This window comes from Podarcis vaucheri, assembly GCF_965113315.1.
Source record: "Podarcis vaucheri genome assembly, chromosome: 17".
Taxonomy (NCBI): Eukaryota; Metazoa; Chordata; class Lepidosauria; order Squamata; family Lacertidae; genus Podarcis; species Podarcis vaucheri.
Genome location: NC_138755.1, coordinates 11,182,048 through 11,208,141, shown reverse-complemented (window position 1 = coordinate 11,208,141; position 26,094 = coordinate 11,182,048). Strand labels below are relative to the sequence as shown.

Here is a 26,094-nt window from a genome sequence, read left to right as displayed (position 1 = left end):
GTAACATGTCTACCCAGCAAGAAATACCCAAAGCATCCCTACATGCCTCCAGTGGACTGCAGAAGCAGTGATGCACTGAGAGATACACCATCAGAACAGGAGAAGGTTGGAAACAAGCTCCATCGCAGACAAAGGTAATGCTAACACACATCCTTTCCTTAAAGTAAACCCCTGACCATTAGGTCCAGTCGTGGCTGACTCTGGTGTTGCGGCACTCATCTTGCTTTATTGGCCAAGGGAGCCAGCGTACAGCTTCCAGGTCATGTGGCCAGCATGACTAAGCCACTTCTGGTGAACCAGAGCAGTGCACAAAATGCCATTTACCTTCCCGCCGGAGTGGTACCTATTTATCTACTTGCACACTGACGTGCTTTCAAACTGCTAGGTGGGCAGGAGCAGGGACTGAACAACGGGAGCTCACCCCGTCGCGGGGATGCGAACTGCTGACCTTCTGATTGGCAAGTCCTAGGCTCTGTGGTTTAACCCACAGCGCCACCCGCATCCCTCATCCTTTCCTTAAGCTTGGTTAATTGTCTTGCAGGCTGCCAGCAGCCTTCTAGGTTGGCAGGCCCATGAAGCCCATATCTGCTGAAGCCAACGTGACCTCCCATGGAGTTAGGAGGCTCCCTTGGTGTGTGTGCTGCAAAGAGGGAGAGCAGAAGTCAGCTCAGGGGCAATGCCAAGGCAAGGGTGTGGCTGGACCAAAGAGCTGGTCTGAACTTGCAGGCTAGGCTTGCATGAGAAAGCAGGTGAGGACCGAGCTGAGGAAGCTGCCCTGGGGATTGGGACAAGCAGAACCAGTTCAGCAACAGGCCAATCGCAGCGCTTGGAGACTGTGGATAAGGAGCAGGGTCCTTGGCAGCGCCTGTAGGATGCAGAAAGCGGGAGCATCGCTCCTGACAGAAAGACCATTTTGAATCAGCAGTACCGCTTAGCCTTACAGAATTCCGTCAGGGGCAAATCAAATGTCAAGGAAGGCAGCTGCAACCCGGAAGCTGAAAACGGAAGCATGTATGCAAATGTCGGGAACATTCGCTCCGGAGCAGTGAGTAGTGGACTGGTGAAGAGATGGAAATCCCATTCAGTATTATGGCTACTCTGCGCTGCAGACATTAAGCTGTGCAGCAGAAACCATCAGATTCCACAGAGAGCACTGGGGTGGTTTGGGGGATGATGATGATGATGATAATAATTTATACCCCACCCATCTGGCTGAGTTTCCCCAGCCACTCTGGGCAGCTCCCAATACAATAATAATAATAGTAGTAGTAAACTGATAAAACATCAAACATTAAAAACTTCCCTAAACAGAGGTGCCTTCAGATGTCTTCTAAAAGTCAGATAGTTGTTTATTTCCTTGACATCTGATGGGAGGGCATTCCACAGGGTGGGCGCCACTACCAAGAAGGCCCTCTGCCTGGTTCCCTGTAACCTCACTTCTCGCAGTGAGGGAAGCGCCAGAAGGCCCTCGGAGCTGGACCTCAGTGTCCAAGCTGAACGATGGGGGTGGAGACGCTCCTTCAGGTTTGCTGAAGAGACTGCTTTTCTTCGCCACACCCCCAAATCTGTGCTTCCTCCTCTTCTAGTGTCCCAGTTGTGAGGACGACCAACAGGGTAGTCCATGAGGCAGAGTGAGGCAGCAGCCACAGGTGGCAAATTCTATGGGGCAGAAGGTGGCTGGAAATGTGTACCAGGGCAGCTCCTAAGCTGGCTTGCTGCCATAGGGTGATGTAGAGGCCTCTGCTCTATCACCAGCGCTGAAGTAAGATCCACCTACCTGTCTGGTCAGATTTTGTGTGCACAGAATGGGGAACACCCCATCCTGTGCTTTGCCTCAGGCAGTAAAATGGCTTGGGCCTCTCCTGGCTACCCAAGCTATACATCTTGGCTGGACCACCTCTGCTCTGGGCGTCTTGCAGTTCCCTTGTTGCTCCTATTAATCTGTCTGCAGTCAGTCAAGGGATTCATTTCTAAGAGCCATTCCAGGGAATAATTATAACTGCAACATAAATGGGCAATTACTGTGCCATTATTGCTGGGATCTAGAAAACTTTTCCTTTTCCCACAAGGCAACACTGTTAATGCTGGAAGAAGAGGGGTGGGGGGTTGTTTTTCCAACACTCACGGCATTTTAAGCACACACTCAGCAAGTGCCTTCTTGCAGAATCTGACTGCATGAGCATAAAAAGAGAGGTTTTGTGGAGCTCCTAGCCTTACTTCGGCTGCAGGTTTTACAGTCTATTATGCTTACTGAATATCATGCTTGCTGAATAAGGGACGCGGGTGGCGCTGTGGGTTTAACCACAAAGCCTAGGACTTGCTGATCAGAAGGTCGGTGGTTCGAATCCCCGTGATGGGGTGAGCTCCCGTTGCTCGGTCCCTGCTCCTGCCAACCTAGCAGTTCAAAAGCATGTCAAAGTGCAAGTAGATAAATAGGGAAGGTAAACGGCATTTCCATGCACTGCTCTGGTTCGCCAGAAGTGGCTTGGTCATGCTGGCCACATGACCCGGAAGCTGTACGCCGGCTCCCTTGGCCGATAAAGCGAGATGAGCACCGCAACCCCAGAGTCGGCCACAACTGGACCTAATGGTCAGGGGTCCCTTTACCTTTATGCTTACTGAAGCACTTGCAAGCACTGAAGTCTTGCAAATGTAAAAGGGATTGTGAAAGAGAGCCGGAATCTACAGCACCAATTATTAGCCACTGAAAGATCATCTCTGCTTTAAGGGCACTGGCTTTCTGGCTCTGAAATATTTGAAGTGTGAACTATTTGGCAGATGGTAATAAGCTGTATCTGGAATTCCAGAGGGCCCTATACACTTCGTATAGTTGGTGCCTGCAAAAAGAGTCAGAGCATCGTGGTGCTGCAGGGTTTAGTCAAACCTCCTTCATGCCTTTAGTCACATATCACCCCAAACATAGCCAGACCTCTCTTCCTAACAAGATGCCCCAAATTCTGCAAAACCTCAAAGTATGGTTCAAAATAAACCATGAATATTGAGTGAGCTTTTGCAACACATCATTGCATAACTGCATTGGTTGGCATAATTTGTGGGGTGGTTTTTTGGGGGATCCAAACTATTTGACTTACAGGGTATGGAATGAAGTCCATGAAAGTTGATGTCATAATATGTGTTGTAGACTGTGCACACACTGTAGCACATTTGAAGCACATTTGAAGTATGTTCCTTCTTTCAAAGGACTCTGGGCACTGCTGTTTACCCCTCACAGATTCACAATTCCCAACAACTTTTAACAGACTCCAGTGTCCAGAATTCTTGAAGGGAAAGAATGTTCTTCAAATGAGCTTCAAAGGCACCCTGCGCTACAAAACACTATTTTGTTTTTGCCACAACGGGCTAACATGGCTGCTTGGAATCAACGAATATGTTGATTTCGGTTTCTCATTTTACCACTCTTAAGCACACTTTGTCACATTTCTGCAGCCATCTGCAAATTTTGCTATAAACAGTCATCAGAATAGTGGTGCCCATTTCTCCTGTGACACATTTTTATATGCTGTTTCCCCAATATACACATTCTTTGCAAGCCATTCCCCCTAATACTGTACAATGCACTTTTAAGGTGTTTTCGCCAAGATATGCATTTTCACACGTTCTCCTAATGTACATACAGTGGTAACTTGGGTTAAGAACTTAATTCGTTCTGGAGGTCCGTTCTTAATCTGAAACTGTTCTTAACCTATGGTACCACTATAGCTAATGGGGCCTCCCACTGCTGCCACGCAATTTCTGTTCTCATCCTGAAGCAAAGTTCTTAACCCGAGGTTCTATTCCTGGGTTAGCGGAGTCTGTAACCTGAAGCGTCTGTAATCCGAAGCGTCTGTAACCCGAGGTACCACTATATTTTTGTGCACATGTTGTGATTGGAGAGCTGCACTGCAAAGTTTGGGCAGGTGTGAATTTCAAAGGATAACTGCTTTTTTTGTTTGCGTATTGCTTTGAGAAGTGTGAATTACCGTATTTTTCGCTCTATAAGATGCACCAGACCACAAGACGCACCTAGTTTTTGGAGGAGGTAAACAAGAAAAAAAATATTCTGAATCTCAGAAGCCAGAACAGCAAGAGGGATCGCTGTGCAGTGAAAGCAGCAATCCCTCTTGCTGTTCTGGCTTCTGGGATAGCTGTGCAGCCTGCATTCGCTCCATAAGACGCACACACATTTCCCCTTACTTTTTAGGAGGGAAAAAGTGAGTCTTATAGAGCAGAAAGTACAGTAGGTCAAACTGAATTTCTCTGCCCTGCCCCCAGTATCTCCCCTCTGGCAGATGCAGAATGTGGACAGAGGCACCAACACAGGGCAAATCTGTATATGTTTTAGGGGTGTCTCCCTTCCAGTAAGTACACAGCACATTGTTAGGCCTCTGGCTCAAGTCTTCTGCCTTCTCAAAGCTGCTAAGGAACTGGGCCACAGGAGGAACCCAGGGTGGCTCTCAGCCACGTCCTGCCGTGTCCTCCAGCCCATGTTGCTTGTGGGTCCCAGCACTGGAGTTGGCCTTTTATTGTCTCCACATTAGGCATGGCTGCTGGTCCCTCTGCCTGCCTCAATGGGGCATTGTTCGCCGTGCCCAAGGGAAGCCAAGGGAATGCCTGTGTGGAAGCAGCAGACCATCCCTAAGCGCTGAGCTGGGAATGAGGACTGAAAGTCACAGACAAAACTGAGGACTGGCACAACTGCAGGGAACGAACCAAAAGCCCATCCAACCCTGGCTGAAACTGGGTTTAAGCAGAAGGGGGTTGCCAGGTGGGGCAGAGCTGATATGCGCTTGGAAACATTGGGACAGCACCTGAGGTTCACCTGCCATGCAGAGCAAATACCAGATAGCCAGTCACCTTTGATACTTCCTTCCTAGAGAGGCTTGTCCAATAGCCTTTTCCAGTTTGACTCTGAAAATGATGAGGGTTATGTCGAATCATTATGAACATCCCAATGTAAATATGTGGTATGTGGCGCTGTGGGTTAAACCACAGAGCCTAGGATTTGCCGATCAGAAGGTTGGCGGTTCGAATCCCCGCGACGGGGTGAGCTCCCATTGTTCGGTCCCTGCTCCTGCCAACCTAGCAGTTCAAAAGCATGTCAAAGTGCAAGTAGACGGGGTGGTACCGCTCTGGCAGGAAGGTAAATGGCGTTTCCGTGCGCTGCTCTGGTTCACCAGAAGTGGATTAGTCATGCTGGCCACATGACCTGGAAGCTGTATGTCGGCTCCCTCGGCCAATAAAGTGAGATGAGCGCTGCAACCCCAGAGTCGGTCATGACTGGACCTAATGGTCAGGGGTCCCTTTACCTTTTAAGCTGCCTTGGGTGGGCTATACTACCAAAAGGTGGCATATAATTTATATATATATATATGGTCCTTCCCAGTGTTCGTTCTACTCAAAGCAGACCCACTGAAATTAATGGAAAACTTGGTTGGATGCAACCTGAAACTAAACGAATAAACAGATCCAAGTCAGGGGTGTCCCTGCTTCCCCGTGTTCTCACGTAAGTTAAAACGGGCCCGGGAGAGAACTTACAACTTCATGGTGAGGGTGATAAATGGCAACAGGCATAATAAGCTTCTTGCACAAAGCAATTGCTTCCTCGGATGGTATAATATTCCCCGTGCCTGTTAGTGTGAAGGCCATCAGCTTGGATGGCAAACCTGCTTTTGTTACCTGGATCAAAGAATTCTAAGCCCAGGTTCTCATTAAAAGTTTCACATTTAACCAGAGGGAGTAAATCCCCTTGAAGGCAGCAGGGCTGACTTCTGAGTACATATGCATAGGTTTGCACCACATGTTTTTTTTAAAAAAAGGATTTGAGGATGAAGCCCAAAAAGCCTCCTGCCCAGATCTGTTCTGTTGCATTAACATGATATCACAAAGTCAATCTCCTGTTCCAAATAATATTGCAGAGCCTGCAGCAACTCAGCTCTGCTTTTATAGCTGGTTCTTTCCTACGCTGAACAACATTTTGGAAATAGCATCGTCCATGAGGCTTTTGACTAGTAATTCAGAGAGTGCCTCTAGCCAGGCACCGCACCCTGAAGCTGAAGAGATCTTTGGATATCTGCCATAAATACTCACAAGTGAAGGAATTAACATTTCATCAGCCTCCTGTGCTGCAAGGGGTTTTGCCTTTCTTCCCAACTTTCCATGTTTTTCCTTCTCTAGTGATGGCCTTTTCTTCCCTTAACCACTGAGTGGTTTCCTCCAGACGTTTCATCAGCCTCTTGGGACTGATGACCCTCCTTGCTAGCCTATTAATAATTATTCCCAGCTCTTTAGGGGGAAGGGAGGGGACTCCTGCATTCTCCCATTGCCAGTTCCGGGAAAGGAGTGGGCTTTAGTGATTCAACCACAGGCAGCTGCCCACCAGGAATTCCGAATTCATTTGCTAAGCTGCCCTGAGTTACACAAAACCACCAGGAGAAGTCATGTTTCCAACGGCCACCAGGGAAGCTACCATGTGCCTGCCCACGAAGCATTGCACCCCAAGAGATCTCTTGCAGGGCGATGCAGGAAACCACCCCCTGCAACAGTGCAAATGATCTCTTGACTCATCCTGTATCCCTGAGAAGGAGGTGCAGGGTGAAGTGTCCTGGGCCAGCACAGCTACTTCTGGGAAGGAGAGGGACTGAGCTTGGCATCTGGCAGTGTAGAGGGGATTTGAGTGGGAAGTGGAGGCCCGGAGACCCAGAAAATGTGCGCCAGAACTCACCTTCCTCCCCGCTGCCCTGCCTCAAACACTTAAGCTTTGCAGTGCAGGGATTTAATCCCAAAACATAAGAGCTAACTCCTAGGGGCCAAGGTCCCCCCCCATAAAATATTTGAGGGGGCCAGCTCCCCCCCTCAGTTGATGGGCATTGCCATTCAAATTGTGTGCATGCACAAATTGTCTTGTGGTCGATTATGGGGGGGGGGTTTACCTGCAACTCCCCCAATATTTTATCCAAGTTGGCACCCCTGTCCCAGAACAGACGAACCCTGAAGCTGGCTCAGGCCAGAGGCTCAGCCGTCTGTCGCTCAGAAACCAGCTCGCGAGCCGGGGTATAGCAAGAGCGCCCCTGAGAGCGCGCAGAGTGCCTGTCCCTCGCTGCAGCCCGTGGCACCAGGGGCCGGGATTTCCGGGCGACCTTGAACATCCCCCCCTCCCAGCCCGGTCAGACCAAGCCCTCGAACCAGATCCGTGTCCCTGGCCTGCCCATTCCTGCGCGGTATCAGACGTGTCCCGGCTGGCCCCGGCCCGCTGGGCTGGCAGAGACGTCTCTCCTCGGGCAGCTGCGAGGGAGCGCCTCTCTCGCGCGCTAAGCCCGGGACAGACGACCCGACGGAGTGGGAGCGCTCGGCGGCTCACAGCCAGCTCTCTCTTGCCCACCCCGGATAGCGGAGGGTCCCGGCCCCACCCGCAGCTTGCTGGCTGCCCCGAGCTGTCGGCGCTCGGCTCCACGCCTAGACTTCGTGGGAGCGGGAGGTGCTGCCAGCGGCCGCCGCCCCCTCGAATCTCAGCGGGGACGGGGAGGCTCTTGCTGCGACCCGAAGTTCTCCGCAGCTCTTCTGGGTTAGGGGAGAAAACGCAAGGGAGCCCAGCCGGGGCCGCCTCTCCGGGGCGCGGTCAGGAGCCGAGACCCAGGGGGCGCGCCGACGGACGAGAGCAAGCTGCTGCTGCTGCTCCCCAGGCTCCCCGTCCCGCCTCAAGAGCAACTCGGGTAGTAGCCGGCCATTTCTGACGGTCACAGACCAGCAAGAAGAGCAACTCAAGCAGGACTTAGACGGGGCGGACGCGTTGCGCTCCCCGTGGGCAGGATCGCCAGCTAGAACTTGCGCGGCGGTTCTAAGGGGCGCAAGCCAGGATTCACATGCCTCCTTCTTGCGCTTCCCACAACCCCGCCAGCCAGGTAGGTCACGGAAAACCTTTCACCATCCAGGACTTGGGCTGGTTAGCATTCCGTGTTCTTCTAAATCCGTATGTGGGAGGGAAGGTTACTGGTTTTGTTTTGCTCTTTCTTCATTAGGTACCCTGTGTTCTTCAGATTAAAGGCTGTAACCAATTTTAATAAATAGCAGCTACAGCAAGAACATCGAAAGCCTTATCTGCCTTCATGCATTTGCCTAAACCTTTTCAAGCCACCCAAGCTTGCCACCTCTTGTGGGAGTGAGTTCCACAGTTTAATTGAAAAGTATTTTCTTTTCTCTGTCCTGAACTTCCCTACATTCTGCTTCAGGGTGGGGGGCTTATTATTTTTTCTTTCTTACTAGGTTATGTTATGGTTACCAGATTTTTTTCAATGAATCCAGGGACACCTTTTATTTTATTTTTTTAAGCTGAGTAGCAACAGGGAGTCAGTAGTGGGGATGGTGAGGCAAAAGACCCTGGACCCAAGCATATAGTGGTACCTTGGGTTAAGAACTTAATTCATTCTGGAGGTCTGTTCTTAACCTGAAACTGTTCTTAACCTGAGGTACCACTTTAGCTAATGGGGCCTCCTGCTGCCGCTGCGCCGCCGGAACCCGATTTCTGTTCTTATCCTGAAGCAAAGTTCTTAACTCAAGGTACTATTTCTGGGTTAGCAGAGTCTGTAACCTGAAGTGTATGTAACCCGAGGTACCACTGTACATGCATATTGTATAAGGTGCAAAGGCCTTCTTTCACACCCTGTGAAACATAAATGCACAGAGTTTTTTTAAAAAACTGGGCAATAGCCATCCGCCCGCGACTCCTGAGGCTCCCCCGATCAGTCAAAACAAAGCGGGAAGGGGGTAGGAGATCGCACAAGACACATCCTATGGGGACTTCTGGTGAGGAAAAATGGTGGGCACTATGGCAGCAATCAGCTCCTGAAGCCAGCCAGAGCCAACTGTGCTACCAGGCTGGCTCCGGGCTGCTGAGGCTGCCGCTGCCACGTTTCCTGGGGACAGATTTGCAAATCTGGGGACATTCCGGGGACAGATTTGCAAATCTGGGAACTGTCCCCAGGAACGTCTGGTAACCCTAGGTTATGTATTTTTCTGCTTTTATGTTGTAAACTGCCCTTTGATCCTCAGATGAAGGGTAGTATATAATAATAATAATAATAATAATAATAATAATAATAATAATATCCCCTATTTTCTGGAAAACCAACAGAGAGCAAGGGAGGCATCTTCTCCACAGGTTGGGCACTTTAAAAGGTGGTCATCAGTGTAATAATATTATCTACCTCCAAGGTAGCAATGCAGAATCTGGAATCATGAGTTCTGAACGGAAGTGCTCCATTTCTGTCCCAGGATGACTTCTTTTAGAATAGCCTCATCTTAAACACACCATAGGAAAAGTGTTTCTTTAAACTTCCCTGGTTATCTGGGAAAGGGTCCTCTGCAATCTGGCAGTAAGGCTGCAGTCCTATAAACGCTTATCTGAAAGTTACAGCCAAAGGAACTCAATGTGGCTTTGTTTCCGTATAGATATACATAAGTCTGAGCAGTAAATCTCCTGGTTGGGAGTGTGGGGCACAACCTTGAGGCGCAGCTCATTTAACTGTTTGGAAAAAATGATAGTGGGGTGTTTTCTCCACACACACACACACACACACACACACCATTTCCCCCTCTTGTAGGTTTAACGTTTGCTGGTAACTGATCACAACACCCTGCAGCTATGCTTTACACAGCACAAGTGAAAGAAAAAGAAAAGGAGAGAGAAGGGAGGGAAATATTGGTCTCTGCTGCAATGAGCTTACAGGCTGTAAAATTGGACAGTGTCAGGAATCAGCGGTTAGCTGGGGAAAGAAAGAATGTGTAGCATGGGAAGAATGGAAACAGATGCCATTGGGAAGGGGCTGGGAAATTCAGCAAATGGACTTTGTGGGAGAGGAGAGCTTTGAAGAGAGATTTGCAGGAATTGAGATCGAGAGGAATTTGCAGCCAGCAGAAGGGAAAGCAAAAAAAGTCTGTCCCCTTCTTCTTTCTCTCCTCCTGGCATACCTGCTTTCCTGCAGAGGCTCTCCCCCCCCCCCCATTCTCTAAGAGAAAAGCAGCTTCTGGAGGGGGACAATGGAGAGCAGAGAGAAGAGGGTGAGGAGAAAGGGCCTTTAACCCCAATGCTTGCCTGCCTTTCCTGGAGGCTGCTAGCAGCCCTGCAAGCTCAGGAAATCCAGACTTCTCTTTGCCCTGCTTTTGCATGTCCCATCCAGTTCAGGCTCCATTGTGGGCATGGCAAGCTAGGCAACCAATGCTCAATGTATGAAGGGACAAAACGGAGAGGTTTGCCAAGCCAGGTGAATCACTCTTTCCCCTGGATTATGTCCCTGATTGCGAGGCTGGCATCGGCTTCTCTTGAATATCTTGGCCTTTGTTGTCCATGATTGACAATCCTGTGTGTGTTTGTGCATATCACATAGTGCAGGGGTCAGCAAACTTTTTCAGCAGGGGGCTGGTCTACTGTCCATCAGACCTTGTGGGGGGCTGGATTATATTTTGAAAAATAATAATGAACGGATTCCTATGCCCCACAAATAACCCAGAGATGCATTTGAAATAAAAGGGCACATTCTACTCATGTAAAAACATGCCGATTCCTGGACCGTCCGCAGGCTGCATTGAGAAGGCGATTGGGACGGATCCGGCCCCCGGGCCTTAGTTTGCCTACCCATGATATAGTGTGATGCCCTGCTTTTGTCCTGCCAGGATCTGGGTCAGTTGTTCCTCACTGACCTTTGGGTGGAGAAGCTGTTGGACCTCCCTCTGATGGTGTGAAAAGGCTCAGCTAGCCTGGACCCCAGTTTTGAGCATGTTTCTTGGAAGTCAGTCCCACTTGGGATTACATTATGAGTGCAGAAGAGTAGCAGCCATAGGTTGAATTTCCATGTACATTGTCTAAGGTTGTCAGGACATAGAGATATTCCCTTCTACTAGCCCAATGCTAGCTATGATTCTCCAAGGTTTTGCACAAAAGGCATTCCTGGCTGTTTCCTGAGAGCCCAATGGGAGATGAACCTAGGATCCTAGACATGCAAAAGGGGTACTATGCTGCCAAATTAAGCTGTACACACTGTACAATTGATTTTTTTTGGGGGGAGGAGGGGATAAATGGTAAGTCTGTGCCTCCCCATTTCAACTTTCAGTTTGTGATCACTAACGGCACTTGGTGAGAGTCTGCCATAGTTCCATGCATTTAACTGCTGGCTGGTAGTTTTGTGTACCGATTGCATTCCCTCCACCTCCCTCCCTCCCCCATTCAGCCGTTGTATATCAAATTGTGCAAAGTCAAGGGCAATTCCTCACAGCCTGGCCTTCACAGCTTTCCCCCCATAAATCACTGCAAATGTTGATGCTCTGTGGGGCATCTGCCCTGTACTTTTGAGCAGAGAGCGCCTGTTGATCTGTTTGAAGCCATCAGGCTTTGCAGGTTACAGTTCCCAGCCTGGGAATCTCTTCTCATTGCTCCTCTCTCACATCCCTCTCTGAAACTTCTTTGTCTCTCATCCCTCAGAAATGACCCCATCCTGAACCCAGTTTCTGGGCTTATGAACAGGAGGATCACCCTCAGATTGATTACATTGCTGCCTCACCCCCTCCCTTCCATGAGGCCAATGTGGGGAGAGTTATTTCACAAACTCTGCTTCCTCTGCATGGAGGAAGAAAACCCCAGACCTCACAATGCCCAATGATCACACACCCATGTCTGCTTTGCCCAGCATTGGGAAGCTGTGACTGGCAAGCCGCAGTGTGTGTGTGTGTGTGTGTGTGTGTTTGGATAACCAGATAAAATGAAAGAAAGAATGCTTCATCTCCATGACCAGCTTCCAAGATGTCTCTAATCATTCTGAAAACAAGTGGCTGCTGGTTGATAGATCAAAAAAAGCACATTGCAGATGCTGCATGGAACTTGTGGACTGCACTAGGAAAGCCTGCTGACCTAGACTCACAATGGCAGCGGGCCCTTGGGAAGGGAAGGCAGAGAGCAGAGGTGGATTTAGGGGAGAGCAACCAGTTTGGTCGTACTGGGTGCAGAGCCTTGGAGGCGCCACAGTCCTTGGGGACGTGGGTTGCACTGTGGTCTAAACCACTGAGCCTCTTGGGCTTGCCGACCAGAAGGTCGATGGTTCAATCCCCACAACGGGTGAGCTCCCATTGCTCTGTCCCAGCTCCTGCCAACCTAGCAGCTTGAAAGCACACCAGTGCAAGCAGTGGCGTAGCGTGGGTTGTCAGCACCTGGGGCAAGGCAAGTAATTTGCGCCCCCTAACCCATGGATTTGCGCCCCCTAACCCGTGGATTTGCACCCCCTAACCCGTGGATTTGCGCCCCCTAACCCTAACCCCCAGATGTTGCGCCCGGTGCGGCCGGCACCCTCTGCACCCCCCACGCTACGCCACTGAGTGCAAGTAGATAAATAGGTACCACTGCAGAAATGAATGGCAAGATCTTGTATCGCTCTGGCAGAAGAGAACTGCCTTCTAGGTGAGAAGCAGCACATTCTGTGCTGCTTTTGGCTTCGCCAGCACCATTCCTTGAGCAAGTTTTGCTGGAGAAGTGGTGTTGTATGAATGAGAAACAGCCTGCAAATCATAATCTATCAAGGATCAAAGACTTTGTCCGGTTAATCCAACTCCTTTCCCTGTCCAAGCAGTATTATCTTGATCGTTGCTTTGTAGAAGCAGCCAAGATTGAGCTATTTGGAAGCACCATATGCATGCACAAATCCCTTCTTCTTCTTCTTCTTCTTCTTCTTCTTCTTCTTCTTCTTCTTCTTCTTCTTCTTCTTCTTCTTCTTCTTCCTCCTCCTCCTCCTCCTCTAATATATTTTTATTACAGATTTTTTAGTTTAGAAAAATATGTGCATTGTCTCTTTTTTCCAAGTTGTGTTTTCTACTGATCAGTTTCGTTTGTTGTGAGACGTTAGTGTTGCATGCAGTGTTAGGTTAGGAAGAAAAGAGGGGGAAGGAGGGGGGAATGGTGAGTGGGGTGGGGTGGCAATGTGTCTATTCTTATACTTAATATATCTGTGGGGTTTTGTGTCAGTGTCACTCGTGTGGGTTCTCTTACTATTCACTTGTTGTAATTTCTTGGTGGTGAAAGAGGTTGGGGGTGTGGTTGTCTGTCTTTGGTTGTCTGTAGTGAGATTTTGTTTTTGTGTCTGAGTAGGGTGTGTGTGTGGGGGGGGGATTACGTTAGCCAGATTGATTTGTATGCTGTCAATGGATTCTTATTATTGTCTTGTTGGGCTGTGTATGTGATAAAGGGGAACCATACCAGGGTGAAGGTGTCTTCTTCTATTTGTCCCCGTATCAGTTTATAATAATAATAATAATAATTTATTATTTATACCCTGCCCATCTAGCTGGGCCTCCCCAGCCACTCTGGGCGGCTTCCATAGAAACCAAAAATACACTAAAATATCACACGTTAAAAACTCCCCTGAACAGGGCTGCCTTAAGATGTCTTCTGAATGTCAGGTAGTTGTTTATCGCTTTGACATCTCGTGGAAGGGCGTTCCACAGGGCGGGCGCCACTACCGGGAAGGCCCTCTGCCTGGTTCCCTGTAGCTTTGCTTCTCGCAATGAGGGAACCGCCAGAAGGCCCTCGGCGCTGGACCTCAGCGTCCGGGCAGAACGATGGGGGTGGAGACGCTCCTTCAGGTATACTGGACTGAGGCCGTTTAGGGCTTTAAAGGTCAGCACCAACACTTTGAATTGTGCTCGGAAACGTACTGGGAAACGTACTAAGTTTCAGTTTATTGGTTAGTTTTTCTAATAAGGATGTTTTCCCACGCTATTCGATACAATTAGTCCATGCTCATTCCTGACAGGTCTCTCCAGTGTCTGGCTAAGATGCTTCTGGCTGCTGAGAGTAGGTGGGTTACGAGCTCTTTATGATGTGAGTGGGCATTATTATCACAAAAGATTGCACGAACACCTTCTGAGCAGATTTTGCACCTCTTCCTCACACGTTGCTTTTGAAGCAGCCCTCCTCCTCCCAGAGTGATGTGGGGAGCAGCTCTCGCCGGCTGAAAATCATTGTGCCTTGCTGCTTCGCACCTGACCTGCAGCGAACCTTTTTCAACAGAGAAATGTAGGAATCCAGCAGTCATTGCAATGGCCAGATCTATCACCAGTTCATGGTTTGATTGGGTGAGAAGCAGCTTGCAAGCTCCTTCAGTCTGGTGGGGTGGTGGTGGTGATGATGCCATTATCTGAGGTTATGCCCCCGTAGCAGCTTGCAGAGGAAGGAAATGCATACCCTCAATGTTAAAACGTTGGCTGTCCCTGCACAAGACAACTGAGCCTACAGAGTAGATTCGCTGTTCAAATTTGGAAGGCAGGGAAAGGGGTTGAGTACTGTATTGCTTTTCTGAATTGCTTTGCATCAGTTGCTTACTTTTGAGAGTCATGCTGTAGAGAGCTCTGCAGAGGCAGAGTGGAAACAAAAGCTTGCATGCTGCTGTTTTTTTTTGGGGGGGAGGGTTGCTGCACACAGCCTGGGAACTTATCTGCCTTTTATGTGGCAGGGAGGGGCAAAAGAAGCCTCTGCCAGGGGACTTTTTAGCTCATTAGTGTAACAGTTGTGGAAGCTGTTGCGCCAATTAAGTTTCTTCCAGCTGAAATTCAAAGTGAGACGATTTCTGGTTGTGTGGGTGTAGGAATCCCCAGGACACTATGGGAAGATGTTCCATTGATGGCATCACAGCGAGCACTGTGAGAAACTAGCCAAGATAGTGTGCATGTGAGGCTTGCAAGAACTTGTCAAAAGGGAGGGTGAAGTTTCCCCGATACAGCACAATGTGTGCGAGCATGAAGGGCTCTGGATTTCAGAAACTAAGTACGGAGACAACAGCAGTTCGAAACAAAAGGGCACCTTGCAACCCTGTCCTAACTGATGTTCCTAATGGCCGGGCATTTGTGTGGGATTGTTGGTTCGGACAAGGCGGACAGATTTTTATTTTTGTTATTGAGACTGTTCCATGGCTCAGTGCCTAATTTCCAAAATGAGAAACCCTGGGGCTTGTTTTTTAGCTGACAGGCTCTCGCCAGAGGTATGCTAGAGCTACTTGTAAAAGGAACTCTACACATGCGCAAAGGTGCTCTAGCCATATGCTTCAGGGTCAAGTCCTGACAACTGATAAGATGTTCTGAGGCTGGATAATGGTGGGCTGTCTCTCTAATGAAGTCTTGGCTCAGGGTCAGATGATAGAGGTTCGGGTGTGACAGAGAGAGTGTGTGAATGCTTTGGAGATGATACATCTCTTCTCTACAAAGTTTCTTCCAGGACTGTTGTCCTTCATGGTCCCAGACAGCCCTGCTTTCCCTGCTTTTCTCCACCAGCTCGCTTTTAAACACCCCGGCCTTACCAGCAGGGCAGAGTTTATTTTAGATACTGCCTGGTAGGCAACAAAGTCCCCTAAGTCCATGATCGGTCAGAGAAGGATGGATGGAGGTAGGATCCAGTGGAAAGCTAGGCAGTTATCTATTTTTCTGTTGCAACAGAGTTCCTTTCCCTCCTTCTAAGGAGAAAGAGACCCTGAACAAAAGCATGCAGGAACCTTTAAAGATTTTTGACATTGCCCAACCCCCTTAGCCAAAGACCACCCCAAAACCATCATAAATACATCATAGGAGGTGGTCTCCTGATAATGGTCGCTGATTACATTACTTAGGCAGCCTGGCCATTCTTTTGTGATGGTTATTCCTGAATCCAGGTCACAGGCTCACCCTATTCTTGCACAAATACACCCTTAAGAGAGGATTTATAAACAGAAAGACATGGGAAGGCTTTCGCCATTTGCCTCCCTTACCACAGAGGAATATTTGAGGCCATCGGGAGAGTCAAAATGACTTCAGGATTGCTCTTCTGTACTGTTTCAGACACATGCCTCTTATATATGTGTGCATTTATGAATATTTATTCTATATCTGAGACCTTAAAATTCTTATAACACTACGTTAAAGGCAATGAAGTGTCTGTGTGTGCATGTGTGCATGCAATACATTCTCCGGAGTGTGAGAGGTCATTTTGGGGCCTGTCTGGAATGTTTTGTGTGCTCAGCAGAAGACTATTGTTGTATGTGTGAGAGAGAGGCGGGGGGGGTGGGGGGCAAGATATTGAACGGAGCAAAGCAGAATTCTTAGGAATGCAGGGGGAGGGGGAGGACATTGGGCAGATGGACAGGACTTTATTACAAAAAGTTTCTTGATTGCAATTGTTTTATCTCATTGCTGTACTCTTGACTTTCGGAGGTCTTTCGGAGTTGCAAAAGCAGCAACAAAGAACCTTTCCAAACTTCACTGTGGCGTGGCTCTATATGACCCTTTCGTCAGAGTGCTCTCCCAATTCTTTTCGCTTTACGGACTGGTGATGTCTGTAGCTATATTGGGAGGGTGGAGTGTGAATTGTGTCCACGTAACATTTTCAAGATTCTTTCCCACCTCCGTTCCGCAGGGATTAAACTGGGAACACCTTGGAACCGGATGCTTAGGTTCTGAGTATCCTGCAGTGCATCGGTATAACATGGCAAGTCCCATAAATGGCAGGATATCTTGACGATATGACTGATACTGTGCTAAGTGGTTTCCTGGTCATGTCTCACCCCTCTGCTAAATTGGTGAGACCCTCATGCAGCCTTTAAAAGGGACATCTGTAACTTGCATACAAGACGGATGCTCACGTTTGTGTCAAATTAATGTATTAATTTAAACCATTTCAACCTCGCTCTCCACTTTGAAGGCTCCAGGCTCCATTAAAAAGAAGACAATTCCTGCTCTCAGGCTAACATAATACAAAGGCAGCTGGCCTTTCACCAGAGCTGCTTCCCTTCTCTTGCTCTCTTTTTCTCTTCTACAACCTAGTTTTACAATCTTGGCTCCCAAAATGCCCCTGGTCTTGTAAACAGCCACCTGCCGATTGCCTGTGGTGAATAAGGATATCCTCTATGCAGGGAAACACTGGAATACCAGTGTTTTTAGACCACTGATGGGCTACAAATGACTAATTTCTTTAGGTGTGGGCAGGTGGGCTAGTAACTCGTGGGCCAATAATGGCAGCCTTGCTTGAGACATTTGGAGTTCTGTTGTATTTGCAAAGATGTACTGCTCTCCTTGGACTGCGCATAAGAATGTGAGAATGTAAGAAAAGCTTGCTGGATCAGAGCAGAGGCCCATTTAGTTTGACATCCTGTTCTCACTGTGGCCAACCAGCTGCCTATGGGGAAACCAGCAAGCAGGATTCTTGCAAAACACCAACGTTCTGATAGCCATCAGGGAAAGAGCAGTAGCAAAGACAGCCTTCGCTACCTCCAAACTGAGAGGCGAAATGTAAACTCAGGTCACCAGGACAATGGGGCAAAGCGAGATGTGCCTTCGAGGCAGGAGGAGCGAGTGACTCAGTCATTCCTAAAACAAAAAGATACTGACAACCAAAGTGAATGTCAAAGGGCACATTCGTAAAAAGAGAGCTGAAAAGCCTGTGGTTAGGGACAGTGGCGTAGCATGGGTTGTCAGCACCCGGGGCAAGGCAAGTAATTTGCGCCCCCTAACCCGTGGATTTGCGCACCCTAACCCTATCCCCCAGATGTTGCGCCCGGTGCGGCCGGCCCCCCCTGCACCCCCCACGCTACGCCACTGGTTAGGGAGATGCAATGGTTAGAAGAGGGCAAGTTAGAGTTTTAATAGGATTAAAGTGTGAAGAAAGGAATTGGCGGGGGGCAGCGGAATAAGCCAAAGGTGTTTGGACACAGATAATAGGAGCTGGGACATTATTTGTACCCCGCCCTTCTGACTGGGTTGCCTCAGCCACTCTGGGTGCCTTCCAACAAATATAAAAGCATAATAAAATATCAAACATTGAAACCTCCTTTATACGGGGCCGGTGGTGGAGCAAGCCGTTTGGGTGCCTGGGGCAGCGCCCAGGGCCAGCTGCCCATGGGGGGTGGAACCAGCCGCCCGTGGGGTGGGGCGAACTGGGGCAGGATGCTGTGGGGGGCCTCCGAGGAATCTGACTGCTTCCTCCCATTCAGTCGCCCTACAACTGAAGGGGAGGTGGCGGGTGGAACGTTTGGGGCAGCGTGGAGCCTGTGGGCACCCAAGCCATTGCATCACTCCCAGGAGAGACACATGGCTTGGGCACACTTCAGGCCCCGCGGTGAGTGCCGCCTGCCATTTTGTCACACACCCCCAGTAGTGACACCTGAGGCGTATCGCCCCCACCGCACCCCCTTCCTCCGCCCCTGTACAGGGCTGCCTTCAGATGTCTGCTAAAGATTGTTGAGTTACTTATCTCCTTGACATCTGATGGGAGGGCGTTCCACAGGATGGGTGCCACTACCAAGAAGGCCCTCCGCCTGGTTCTCTGTAACTTTGCTTCTCGCAGTGAGGGAACTGCCAGAAGGCCCTTGGCACTGGATTTCAGTGTCCGGGCTGAACGATAGAATACTGGGTCAAGGCCATATAGGGCTTTCAAAGCCAGCACCAACACTTTGAATTGTGCTCAGAAATGTACCGGGAGATAGGAAGACTGGCAAGCAGTAGCTAATGTAAGACAGAGTGAGAGCTGAGATAAAGGTTTTTAGTAGGTTTAGTAGATTTTAAAAGCTGAAGTTAAGAAAAATTGTAGAGAGAGAACCAACAAATCTTAGCTGGAGCAGTAATATATATTTTTTTAAAATTATATTTTTATTAGTTTTACAAAATTTTTAAGACAATACTAACATATAAAAAGACATACAAACATGTATAGTTTCATAGACAAATTTTCATGAACTTCGTTTCTCAGACTTCTCCATACCTCCCCTTTCTGCATCCCAATGCCCAAAGTTTTTCAGCAACTTCTAACAGTTCTGTCAAGGATATGTCTTACTAGCATTTCCTTCAATCTAATATTATCTCGCTGTAACCCTTTCATTCTAGAAGCCTTGACATTTTAACCTTCATCAAGTTTATAATAGTCCTTCAAGTAAAATTTAAATTTCTTCCAATCTTCTTCCGTCGTCTCCTTCCGCTGATCACGGATTCTGCCAGTCATCTCCGCCAGTGTCATATAGTCCATCACTTTCATCTGCCATTCTTTCAAAGTGGGTAGATCTTGTGTCTTCCAATACTTTGCGATGAGTATTCTTGCTGCTGTCATAGCATACATAAAGAAACTTCTATCCTTCTTTGCCACCAATTGGCCGACAATGCCCAAGCGAAGGGCCTCTGGTTTTTTTAGGAAAGTACATTTAAGTACCTTTTTCATTTCATTATATATCATCTCCCAGAAAGCCTTAATCTTCGGGCACGTCCACCAAAGGTGATAAAATGTACCCTCAGTTTCTTTGCACTTCCAGCACTTATTGTCAGGCAAATGGTAAATTTTTGCAAGCTTGACTGGGGTCATGTACCACCTGTAAATCATTTTCATGATATTTTCCTTTAAGGCATTACATGCCGTAAATTTTATACCGGTGTTCCACAACCATTCCCAGTCAGCAAACATAATGTTATGACCAATGTCCTGTGCCCACTTAATCATAGCTGATTTAACTGTTTCATCCTGTGTATTCCATTTCAGCAGCAAGTTGTACATTCTTGACAAATTCTTAGTATTGGGTTCTAACAATTCAGTTTCTAATTTTGATTTCTCCACCTGGAAGCCAATTTTCCTATCCTGTTTGTAGTTCTCCATTATTTGATAGTAATGGAGCCAATCTCGTACTTTAGGTTTCAATTTCTCATGACTCTGTAATTTCAATTTATCTCCATCTTGTTCCAAGATTTCCCAATACTTTGGCCATTCGGCCTCCATATTGAGTTTCTTCAATGCCTTTGCCTCCAAAGGTGACAACCATCTAGGGGTTTTATTTTCCAACAGGTCTTTATATCTTATCCAAACATTAAACAACGCTTTTCTGACAATATGATTTTTAAAGGCCCTATGCACTTTGATTTTATCATACCATAGATATGCATGCCAACCAAATGTATTATTGAAACCTTCTAAATCCAAGATATCTGTGTTCTCGAGGAGCATCCACTCTTTCAGCCAGCAAAACGCTGCTGCTTCATAGTACAGTTTTAAGTCCGGCAGGGCAAATCCCCCTCTTTCTTTTGCATCTGTAAGTACTTTAAATTTTATTCTGGGCTTTTTGCCCTGCCAGACAAATTTCGAAATGTCTTTCTGCCACCTCTTGAAACAGTCCATCTTGTCCAGAATCTGCAAAGTTTGAAACAAAAATAACATTCTAGGCAATACATTCATCTTAATAACTGCAATACGGCCTAACATTGACAATTTCAAATTTGACCATATTTCTAGATCTTTTTTGATTTCTGACCAGCATTTTTCATAATTATCTTTATACAAATTCAAATTTTTAGATGTCAGATAAACCCCTAAGTATTTCACCTTCTTAACCACTGTCAAACCAGTCTCATCCTGAAATTTCTCCCTCTCCATGACTGTTAAGTTTTTCCCCAGAACTTTAGTCTTTTGTTTGTTCAGTTTAAATCCGGCTACCTGGCCAAATTGTTGAATTATCTCCAACACCCTTTTCGTACTAGTGTCTGGCTCTTGTAAAGTCAAAACTAAGTCATCTGCGAAGGCCCTTAACTTGTAATGTTTAGCTCCGACCTGTACACCTTTAACTTGCTGGTCATCTCTAATCAAATTAAGCAACACCTCCAGAACAGAAATAAAAAGTAATGGGGAAATTGGGCACCCCTGTCGTGTCCCTTTTTCTATCTTAAATTCTTCAGTTATCACATTATTTACAATCAACTTCGCTTTTTGTTCAGAGTAGAGCAGTAATATAAGCCAAGAAGGAAAGAAATGGTTAGCTTGCGGAAGAGTTTCCATATGAAGGAGAAGGCAAAAATAGACTGAAATATACTTTGCTTTGCTAGCTTTTGGGGGCAGGAATTTCTTGGAGGAATTTGCTTCAGCTGGGCATGAGCAGGAACCTCTTAATGCAGGAAGAGCCTCCTTGACCGGGCCATAGGCTTCTCATGGCTTGTGCTTCCTTTCTGCATCAGGCAAAGGACTACGAGAATGAGTCACGTCTTCAGTGGTCCTCAAACATTTTCCCCTACTTGAAAATTGCTGAGGATCTTGGCAAGCCACATAATAATTTTTCTGCCTGTTGTAGCAACTGTCATGTGTTGTGCTAGAATGGCTTTTTTTATGGTGCTTTTACAGAAATGTCATGGGCCACCTAAATGAACTTTGCGGATCAGTGGTGGCCCATAGGCTACAGTTCTGGAACCCCCCAGGGGCGGAGGAAGGGGGTGAAGTGAATGCAGGCCGCCCCGGGTGTCACCACTAAGGGGGGGTTTACAAAATGCCGTGCGGCACTCACCATGGGGCCTGCAGCGCACCCGAGCCACGCGTCTCTCCTGGGAGTGACGCGGTGGCTTGAGCACGCGCAGGATCCACGCTGCCCAAACGGTCCACCTGCTGCCTCCCTCCCCCCCCCAGCTGTAGGGCGGCTGAGTGGGAGGAGGCAGGCAGACTCCTCAGAGACCCTGTGGAGTGTCCTGCCCCGGCTCGCCCTGCTCCATGCGCCCGAGCGGCTTCCTCCACTGCTGGAACCCCTGATTTAGCTCATAAACCTCGTGCTGTGTATACAAAAGGCACCGGCAGAAAATCCTGGAGATCTGTGATCAGTAGGAGGGCAAGATGGACTTTGATTAAGAAAACTCCTATTGCCCAGCTTCTGTTATGATAGACCCTTTTCAATTCACTGGGCATCACCTGGAAACGGTGGCACTGCATCATGCGCTGGTGCTCAGGCTGCGCATGCGCATACACACGTGCACCAGGCAGGACAAGGAGCTGGGCATGGAGGGTAAACGAAACCTGCCATGCCAGCCCCACCCTTGCCACCGCTGCCTCTGGGTAGGCGTGGGGCACAGAGGGTTCATGGGGCTACACAGAGAGGAGCCTGGCTAAATGTGGCCCATTGGAGGTGCATCCCCCAACTGTGACATTCAGCAAGGGGGCCAGGGGCATGGCTGCAAGGCCCCTAGTGGCAGGTAGGATGGGGATCCCTGCCAAGGAGCGCCTGGCTTGCACCACCTCAAAATCATGCCCCCAGGGCCTGCCTGGTCCTCCCCACACTACGCTTCTGCCTGGAAAGCTGGGTTGCTTTCATGCTTTTCAAGCATTCCACTCACAAGTCTTTCTCTTGAATTTCTAGGCTCCCTCTTGGTTGGTCGGAATGGAAAGAGTCTGCTAGTGCTGTGATGGCTTCTCCAAAATGGCCACCGGTGGACGTGTTAACTACTGACGAAAATTAATCTCATTTGTGCAGTGCCAACTTCTCCGGCGTGGGGCATGCGCAAGACTGGCACAGCATGATGGAAAGGACTATGCCATGCTATGCAAACCAATGAAACTGAAGGTGGAGAAGTGTCCGTGGGATGGAATTTGCCAGCATGGAGACCCCACGCTCTCTGGGCCAGATCTACCGAGAGTACCACAACAACAATGTGATTTCTTTGCACTACAACTACACAGGCAAGCTCCATGGCAGCAAATACAAGGGCAGTCTCAAGGCGGATGCCATTGTGTTCCTGGTGGTGTGCGCCTTCATTGTGGTGGAGAACCTCGTGGTCCTGCTGGCTATCTGGAGGAACAAGAAGTTTCACTTGCCCATGTACTACCTGATTGGGAACTTGACCCTGTCGGACCTGCTTGCTGGCGTGGCCTACACTGCCAATATCGTCATGTCCGGGCCCAACACCCTTAAGCTCACCCCTGTGCAGTGGTTTCTGCGGGAAGGTGGGGTCTTTGTCACGCTGGCTGCCTCTGTCCTCAGCCTCCTTGCAATTGCCATCGAGCGCCATGTCACAATGGTCCGCATGAGACTCTACCACGGGGACAAGAAAGGGCGGATGTTCCTGCTGGTGGGGGCCAGCTGGCTGGCCTCCATCTTGCTCGGGGTGCTGCCCATCCTGGGCTGGAACTGCATCGAAAACCTCCCCGAGTGTTCCACAGTGTTGCCCCTCTATTCTAAGCATTACGTCCTCTTCTGCATCACCGTTTTCCTGGCCATCCTGGTCTCCATTGTGGTGCTCTATGCCCGCATCTACCGCATGGTCAAGTTCAACGGGCAGCGGCTGGGCAGCCTCCGCAAAGGCATGCTCAAGAAGTCCCAGAAGTATATGGCCCTGCTGAAGACGGTGACCATCGTGGTGGGCACTTTCATTGCCTGCTGGCTACCCCTCTTCCTCCTCCTGTTGTTGGACGTTGCCTGCCAGGCCCAGGCCTGCAGCGTGCTCTACAAAGCAGACTATTTCCTGGGCCTGGCGATGATTAACTCCCTCCTGAATCCCATCATTTACACCCTGACCAGTAAGGACATGAGACGGGCCATTCTCAAGTTGCTCTGCTGCCTGCTGGCGGTCACTCCCGGCACGGAGGAGAGCCGCGCCAAGCGCTTTGGTCTCCCCATACTGGAGGGCAGCACCAGCAAATCGGAGCGCTCGTCGCACCAGCATGAGGGGCCTAATGTTAGCGTGTCACTTGGGAACAGCACCCCCAAAGCCATCAAGGCAATGGTGCTGAAGGCCGTCTACTGAAGTCCTTTGGTTATCTTGCCCCAGCGGCCAGTAGTGCGGTATGAGCAGCCAGGGGTCAAGAAGGGGGCTGAGGGGTCAAGCCCCAGCAGAGTGGGACTAGACCCTGAAGGGAAATGCTGTGGCAGATCTTGGGAGGAAACCTAGGCAGGGCTAGCAGGTATACCAGGAGACCTGAGGAGCGGACAAGGAACCAGGGGTGTCCTAGTACTTGGCACCCAAACCGAATCTGGTTCTTGCCCAGGCAAAGACTGATTTGGAAACCTGGTGGCTAGGCCAAGCTGCCTGAGTGGCTGGATCTTCCTGAGCACCTAGAATGATAACAAAGTCCAGTTATTTCCACCCTGTAGCTTAAAGTAGTTCATCACAAGATCAGGAGGCCAACCCTTCCGGTCCTTGTTGCTCCTGTGCAAAATCAAGGCCCCCAAACCCATAGAAACAACCCTTCCCTCCACCAAGGTCTTGCTAGAACTAGAGAGTGCCCTGGAGAGATATGAAGAGCTCTTTTGGAGAACGTCAGTGGCTTCTTTTTGAAGGAAAACACCACCTTTGTACTGTTTTCTCTCTCTGCAATACTCACTCCAACCTGCCCGTTTCTATGTCCCAGCCTCCACCCCCCAGGTTCTGATCCTTCTAATACCTTCATACTGACCACTTAGACCTTCATGATGCTGATAAAAAGTGGTGGAAAGACAGATCTAATTCATTATAGTGCTATTGAGGGCAGAGACTAACCTAGCCTGGAATCCAGCCCCCATGAAATGGCGGCCTACATGTACATGTATAAAGTTCAGTGTCTTTAGACAGACATACAAGTGCACTGTATATCCTTGTATGTGAGCTTATGTTGATGATGCTGTTAAATTATGTCTCTTTGGGCCAAAAACTGATTCCCTCCCCCTTCAAAATAAAGTTGTTTCATAAAAAAAGTTGTCCTGCTGGTTTGGGCCACGTTAAGTGGCTATGGAATGGTTGTAAGTTGCCCTGTTGTTGTCTTGGCTGTTCTATCTCCTACCCCAAAGAACTAAGGAAGAAATATTCCATTCTTCTTCCACCTCCATTTGCTTAAGGGGCACCCAGAATGCAGCAAAAAGGAAGCAAGGAAACCTCCAAGTCTGGTATCCTAACCTTGTATATAAAACTACAACACACTATTAAAGAGATAAACGTCAAAAAGCATTCGCTGGACTCTCTGAAATATGCAAAAAAAAGCAGCACTTCTCTTTTGCCTAAATCCTTAGTGATGCTAATGTACTCTGCCTGGATGGGCAAGTTTGTTTGTTTGTGACAGAAATGACCTAGCAAGCCCCACTCCCACCCCAGCACTCTGTTACTGCTTGCAAAATGGCACCTGCCATTGTGCAGCTGTGTAATCTTTTGCTTTCTTTGACTTAGGGCTGTTGCACAAAATCTAGCTACCATAGATTCCTGCGTATTAGGCGATTGGGCATATTAGACGACCCCCCAAATCGGCAGCTGCAATTTGGGGGTTCATCTTATAAGCCCAGTTGCCTAATAAGCTGGGCAGCTCTGCACCGGGAGAAAGCCTTCTGAAGCAGCGCGAGGGGCAGGCTCCGCGCCAGGCGGCTTTCTCCTGGCATGGAGTGGAGCCAGCCGCCCAGCTGCTTCCGAAGCAGCAGCGGGGGGCCTCTGCGCTGGGAGAAAGCCACCTGGAGTGGAGTGGAGCCTGCCGCCGCCTCTGCTGCCTCCGAGCCACCAGGTGCTGCAGCAGGGAGCGGATACCCGGAGTATAAGACAACCCCCGACTTTTTAACCTCTTTTCCCGGGTTAAAAAGTCGTCTTCTACGCCGGAATTTACGGTACATTTCTAGTGACATATGAATTCTAGTCGGACAAGAGGTGATTTAAATAGTATTCCTCCGTCCTCCCTGGCACTTTTTGGATTATGGGAGAGGCTCTGGAATAAAATAAGCAAGACTCTCCTGGCTTCAGTGAAAGGAACCCAAAAGGTGGCTATCCCTGAAGCCTTTGGAGCGCAGCGGGACCTCGCGCTGCGCTCCAAAGGCTTCGGGTTCCTTTTGCTGAAGCCGGGAGAGCAAAAAATACGGTATATTTGCAAACAGTATGCATAATAACGTAACTCTGGAATTAGGCATCATAAAACTTCAAACGGCAGACTTGGACAACAGCCCAGACTGGAAGATAACAGTAAAAGAAAAGCTGCGCTAGCAAACAGACAAGGGAACATATATATATTTATACACACACACACACAAAGCTGTGCTCGTCAGATGAAAGGATACATGACTGAGAATTGTTTAGCCAGGGACTGGGGACTTTGAGAGTTTAAGATCGGAATGTGGAAATTATGAGATCAACAAGGAGGCAGAAATATAATTATGTGAGATGATTCTTCAGAGGTCTAGAATATGGAAAGTCCGTTTGAAATTTAATAATTAATAATTTGGATTGTAATTTGGGGTTTTTTTTCTTGAATTATGATTTGCTTTGATATTAATTGGATGTTCTTAATGAATTTTTTTTTTTAAAAAAAGATGAAGAAATATACAATAACTTGAATATAATAGTAAATGCTTGTGCAGCCAGTTA

The 26,094-nt window shown here is 48.5% G+C and overlaps 2 protein-coding genes across 2 annotated transcripts in view; both read left to right on the top strand.

Annotated features, from left to right (window-relative positions):
• The window catches only part of AP1M2 (adaptor related protein complex 1 subunit mu 2), a 122,417-nt gene extending 110,208 nt beyond the window's left edge, over positions 1–12,209 (top strand). The window contains exon 13 of the transcript XR_014214788.1: positions 12,160–12,209. The gene's annotated coding sequence lies outside the window, so the exon portion shown is untranslated. The remainder of the gene's footprint in view (positions 1–12,159) is intronic.
• Positions 849–23,893, top strand: S1PR5 (sphingosine-1-phosphate receptor 5). The gene is made up of 2 exons (XM_082205087.1): positions 849–1,045; positions 22,143–23,893. Exon 2 carries the CDS (start codon positions 22,366–22,368, stop codon positions 23,524–23,526), a length of 1,161 nt encoding a protein of 386 aa, XP_082061213.1. The 5' UTR covers positions 849–1,045; positions 22,143–22,365; the 3' UTR covers positions 23,527–23,893.
• Positions 23,894–26,094: the final 2,201 nt, after the last annotated feature.

Bases quoted from the DNA above. Each gene is read 5' to 3' on its own strand.
- S1PR5 (XM_082205087.1), top strand. From the start codon at position 22,366: ATGGAATTTGCCAGCATGGAGACCCCACGCTCTCTGGGCCAGATCTAC.